Source organism: Gadus morhua, chromosome 13 (genome assembly GCF_902167405.1).
Source record: "Gadus morhua chromosome 13, gadMor3.0, whole genome shotgun sequence".
NCBI classification, from domain to species: Eukaryota; Metazoa; Chordata; class Actinopteri; order Gadiformes; family Gadidae; genus Gadus; species Gadus morhua.
In genome coordinates, this window is record NC_044060.1 from 5,986,677 (window position 1) to 5,992,456 (window position 5,780).

The 5,780-nt window shown below is 51.3% G+C and overlaps 1 protein-coding gene across 1 annotated transcript in view; it reads left to right on the forward strand.

Moving 5' to 3' along the window:
- The first annotated feature begins 1,391 nt into the window (after positions 1 to 1,391).
- The window catches only part of smarcc2 (SWI/SNF related BAF chromatin remodeling complex subunit C2), a 16,999-nt gene continuing 12,610 nt past the window's right edge, over positions 1,392 to 5,780 (forward strand). The window contains 9 exon segments of the mRNA XM_030374022.1: positions 1,392 to 1,525; positions 2,260 to 2,379; positions 2,830 to 2,915; positions 3,136 to 3,217; positions 3,556 to 3,648; positions 3,830 to 3,899; positions 4,683 to 4,752; positions 5,054 to 5,129; positions 5,289 to 5,533. Coding sequence (XP_030229882.1) covers positions 1,415 to 1,525; positions 2,260 to 2,379; positions 2,830 to 2,915; positions 3,136 to 3,217; positions 3,556 to 3,648; positions 3,830 to 3,899; positions 4,683 to 4,752; positions 5,054 to 5,129; positions 5,289 to 5,533 — 953 coding nt within the window. The 5' untranslated portion in view covers positions 1,392 to 1,414.

Below are 5,780 nucleotides of genomic sequence, written 5' to 3' on the forward strand. Positions count from 1 at the left end.
GCTAACAGTAGAAGATGACAGTAGTGTAGGTAAAAGTAGAAGGTGACAGGTAACAGTAGTAACAGGTGATGCTGTTCTGAGGGTATGTTTGGTGCTAAACGTGGTGTTCTTCAGAGCCGTATGTCGAATTTGTTTAGAGGACAGCTTCCCTCTCTTTCTCTTCATGTGGTCCAGCGCGGTGTTGATTGGAAAGGGAGAGGAAGGACAGAGGGCGAGGATGGAGAGAGTGGGAGGAGGGAGGGGAGGGAGAGGGGGAGAGGAGGGAGAGAGGAAGGGGAGGGGGAAGAGGAGTAAGAGAGGGAGAGAAGGGGGGGAGGGAGAGGAAGAGGGGGGAGAGAGGAGGGAGAGAGGGAGGAGAGGAGGTAGAGTGGGGGAGAGGATGGAGAGAGGAGGAAGAGAGGAGGGGGAGAGGGCTTATAGAGGAGGGAGAGAGGAGGGAGAGTGGGGGGATGAGGGAGAGATGAGGGAGAGAGGAGGGGGGGGCTGAGGAGGGAAGGACGTGTCCAGCCCCATTAGCAAGCCTCACATGAGGAGAGAACGCCGAGAGGATCACAGACTCACGAATAGAGGATTCAAATAATCAATAGGTTTCACTCGCACCTGCAACACACGCACCCACAGACGACACACAGAGGCAAGCACGCAAACACACACACACACAAACCACACACACACACGTACACACACAACAATTCAAGTTAAGAAAATATCAACTAACATTCTCAGCTTAACTATTTCTGATACAACATCGCACAAAAGGGAATCGTTCAATAGTTCAGCATTTTTTACTTTACTAATTAGGCAATGTGTTATTGTGCCCAATGACACACACACACACACACACACACACACACACACACACACACACACACACACACACACACACACACACACACACACACACACACACACACACACACACACACACACACACACACACACACACACACACCTAGCCGGCCACACACCTAGCCGGCCACACACTTTATGGCCGGCTAGGTTTTTGTTTTTTAAACTACCCTTGAAAGCAGATACTTTCTCCATTTTTACCTCTTATGATAATGTATAATGCCATTCAATGAATGGATAATTGAATGGCTCGATGATGAATGAATGAATGAATGAATGAATGAATGACAGGAGAAACTCACATTTGCCAGAGACTTCAGGTGCTCATGTATACCTCCACTGGTCAGAGCCTAGACTCAGTCAGTCATTAATTGCCACAGTTGTTTGGTTCATTATTCTTACTCGCGGTACACAGTAATAAAGCAGGCGGTCATACGATTATTGACGCAGCAGCTCCCCCTGCGGTCGACTTGGTGTCACTGCAGCACCGGTCCCGGCTAAGCGGTGCAGTTCCTCTCTCCGCCGCCAGGGAGCGCTGGACGTCGACCAGTCGTCTGCAGGAAAGATGGCGGTGCGGAAGAAAGACGGCGGCCCGAATGTAAAATATTTCGAAGCGTCTGATACCGTTTCACAATTTGATAATGTCCGCGTGTGGTTGGGGAAGAATTACAAAAAGGTACTGCCTGCATGCATCGCATTTACAGCTAATAAACGCATCCTTTTGCATCTGAAATGCATGTTGTAACCTTTTGGGGAGAAGGAGTGACAAAGAGAGGAGGCAGGGTGTGAGATGGGTTGCAGGACGGCCAGCTGTTTGATCCACAGGAGCCGGGACACAAAAGGATGCTGAGGCCACGTCCGCAGCGGACCCAGCGCTGAGGGCTGCACCGCTGCGGGGGGGCGCTCAGTAAACCTCTGGCTGGCGCTGCACTCTCTAGGGCAGGGGACTGGGGTTATGTGCAAAATGGAGAAAATGCGCCTTGAAGCCTGCTATGCTGCTAGCCTGTTTGCTAGCCTCAGTGCTAGCCCCTGTGCTAGCGGGAGTCGGGTTCAGCATCGCAGCGCTGCGTCCGCCCGCGCGCCCTGCTCAGATCCAGATGTGCATCCAGGGGCGCGCGGCTCGCTCCCCGGCCACGGCCCCTGTTCCTAATAAAAGTTATATGGTTGAAGTGGTTTAACACGCTATGCATTATTAATCGATCCCAACAAGCGCGAATGGCCAATATTACATCGTTATACCATATTGATGACGATGAGATCACGCACGCTGATTACCGTTATAATCATCATTCACAGACAGAGTGTGTGACGTTTTCACCAGTGCGGTATAAACACCGACCGTGTTTGTCGGAACGTTGTGCCTTCCGTCAAGGATTTGACTGAGCCGTGGGGCCCTTGTGTTCTCCTCAGTACATCCAAGCGGAACCCCCGACCAACAAGTCCCTGTCCAGCCTGGTGGTGCAGCTGCTGCAGTTCCAGGAGGAGGTCTTCGGGAAACATGTCAGCAACCCGCCGCTCACTAAGCTACCGGTGAGTCTCGTCTTCGTTACGGCTCCTCACGCTGCAATTTGAGTTACCCTCTTTCTGTGTGTGCGTGTGTGTCTAATCTCTCTGTCTCTGTCTCTCTTTTGTGTGAGTGTGTTTGTGTGTGTACGTCTCTTTCTCTCTGTCCATCTCTCCCCCTCTCTCCGATTCCGAGTGTGTGTGTGTGTGTGTGTGTGTGTGTGTGTGTGTGTGTGTGTGTGTGTGTGTGTGTGTGTGTGTGTGTGTGTGTGTGTGTGTCTCCCTCTCTGTAACCCTCTGTGTGTGTGTGTGTGTGTGTGTGTGTGTGTGTGTGTGTGTGTGTGTGTGTGTGTGTGTGTGTGTGTGTGTGTGTCTGTCCCCCGTGTGTGTGAGTGCGTTCATGTGTGCGTGCGTGCGTGTGCGTGTCCGTGTGTGTGCGCGTGTGTGTCCTGACCCCTTGTTCTTGCTTGCTTCCAGATGAAGTGTTTTGTGGACTTTAAATCTGGAGGATCTCTCTGTCACATCCTGGCTGCTGCCTACAAGTTTAAGAGTGACCAGGGATGGTAAGAGCTTCATTCTATAACACAACACATAATCGCCTTTATCATCCATAGCGTCACGCGGTCTTAGCATGGCCAGTGGGAGAACACAAGGACCGGTTTGAAACGTGGGGTTTCCCCTGGGTCTGCTCCGAGTTGTGGGGTCTAGCTGTGGGGGAGTGGGTGTGTGTGCTGCCGCCCGCCCAGTGGTTTCGTGTGTAACTCCAGTCTAACTTCCTGTTAGGCGCAGGTTTGACTTCCAGAACCCCTCGAGGATGGACCGAAATGTGGAGATGTTCATGACCATCGAGAAGTCCCTGGTGCAGGTGAGACTCGTTCATTCATTCAGTCATGGAGACTCATCCACTCATCCAGTTATTTACTAGACACAAGTTACTAGACTGGGAATGTGCATCTAGAGGTACTTGACTCTACCTGTTATATGAAGAGGTTCTTGACTCTACCTGTTATATGAAGAGGTACTTGACTCTACCTGTTATATGAAGAGGTACTTGACTCTACCTGTTATATGAAGAGGTACTTGACTGTCTGTTGTATGAAGAGGTACTTGACTCCAGAACTACAGCAGTATCTGGTCCAGTGGTCCAGAACGTATCTATGAAGAGGTACTTGACTGTTGTCTTGTCTGTTATATCCGTGGCAGAACAACTGTCTGAGCAGACCCGTCATCTACATGAGCTCCGACATCGAGCCCAAGCTGTTGGGGAAGCTGAAGGACATCATCAAGAGACACCAGGTAGGTCCCGCCTCCTCCTACCGGCCTTCACCTGGCCGCCATCTTGGTTCTAAACCAGCTGGGGAACAACCAGATAGCGTGTGGAACCAAAATGGCCGCTCTAAAAGAGCTTCAGAATGACGTATGGTGGAAGCTGCCCTCCTGAGGGGAGGGGTTTTAATGGATGCCGTGTCTCCTGCAGGGCTCAGTGACTGAAGACAAGTCTGCCTGCTCCCACCTGGTGGTCCCTATTCCCACCAGCCTGGAGGAGGGTGAGTCCTGGTCCGGTGGTCCACTATAGCCACACCCACACAGTGCTGTAACTTAGTCCTCTATAGCCACACCTACACAGTGCTGTAACTCAGTCCTCTATAGCCACACCTACACAGTGCTGTAACTCAGTCCTCTATAGCCACACCTACACAGTGCTGTAACTCAGTCCTCTATAGCCATACCCACAAATTTCTGTACCTCAGTCCAGTGGTCTATAGCCATACCCACTCATTGCTGTACCTCAGTCCAGTGGTCTATAGCCACACCCACAAATTGCTGTAACTCCGTCCAGTGGTCTATAGCCACACCCACAAATTGCTGTAACTCAGTCCAGTGGTCTCTAGCCACACCCACTCAGTGGTCTACCTCAGTCCAGTGGTCCTCTGGAATGGGACCCCAACTTTAAATGTCCCTTGAAGGTCATTGCTCTGCTACACACTGTAGCATATTCACTGTAGGTGATAAGTTATTAGTAGTTTGTTGTTATCCTAAATATTTAGGCAGGAAGCTTGTGTATACAGGACATACAGGACACCTTTTAAATAAGGAATGGTTTACTAATATAGATCATCAAATACCTATAGCTTATCTCCTGTGTCCCGGTATGCAAATCAGGGGTCCCCAAGTGGTTCCCGAACCGGAGGTTGGGAACCACTGTCATAGTTACCACCCAGTATACCGTGTGTTGGTGAAGTGTTATTATGGCATGTGTGGTTGTGTTTGACCCGTTTCCTGTCTGTTTGTGGTGTGTGTGTGTGTGTGTGTGTGTCTGTGTTTCCCAGAGGAGTGGGTGCGTCCGGTGATGAAGAGAGACAAGCAGGTGCTCCTCCACTGGGGCTATTTTCCAGACAGGTTGGTGTCACGTTCTCCACCTTCCCTAACCACACCACTGCGTCCTGTCCCTTTAAGGGTCAGTCAGCCTTAAAGGGACAGTGCCATTAACTGTTCCTGTCCACCACCGGGCTCCATTCGGTTATGTAGTAAAAACGTCTCGATCAGAAATACAGTGTTCTTCATATGACCTCTATCTATCTATTCCCTCTGTTCCTGACCTCTGACCTCTATTCTCTCTGTTCCGGACCTCTGACCTCCATCTCTCTGTTCCTGACCTCTATCTCTCGGTTCCTGACCTCTGACCTCTATGTCTTGTTAGTTACGACACCTGGATCTCTGCCAGCGAGGTGGAGGCGGCAGTGGAGGATCCTCCGACTCCAGAGAAGCCCAAAAAGGTCATTCCCAACTTTTCCTTACCGTATTTAGCTCAAAGGACTCAGAGTGGGCCCTCAGCGTTTGGATTGACTGTCTTACTCTAGAGCGCTGTGACAGTTGTTGATAAGCGAACCGGACAAGTGTCTGGGACTCACCTGGGACTCACCTGTGGTCTGCAGGTGCACGCCAGGTGGATCCTGGACCTGGACCAGTACAACGAGTGGATGAACGAGGAGGACTACGAGGTGGGGGAGGCGGGACCCCGGAGGAAACGCATCTCGGCCAAGACCCTGACGGACGAGGTGACCACGCCCGACGAGAGGCGGGACAAGAAGCCGGCCGGCGCCAAGAAGAGGAAACGATCGCCGTCGCCGTCGCCGACGCCCCCGCCCCCGGAGAGCAAGAAGAAGAACACCAAGAAGGGGTGAGTGTGGGTGTGGGTGTGTGTGTGTTTGTGTGTGTAGGTGTGTAGGTGTGTAGGTGTGTGTGTGTGTGTGTGTGTTTGTGTGTGTGAGAGCCATCCATGTCAAGTATTGCTAAAATTGCTGTGATTTCAAAATGGTATTCAAAGTGACACGTGTGTGTGTGTGTGTGTGTCCGCTTGTGTGCGCGCGTCTGTGCGTGTCTGTGTGTGTGTGTGTGTGTGTGTGTGTGTGTGTGTGTGTGTGTGT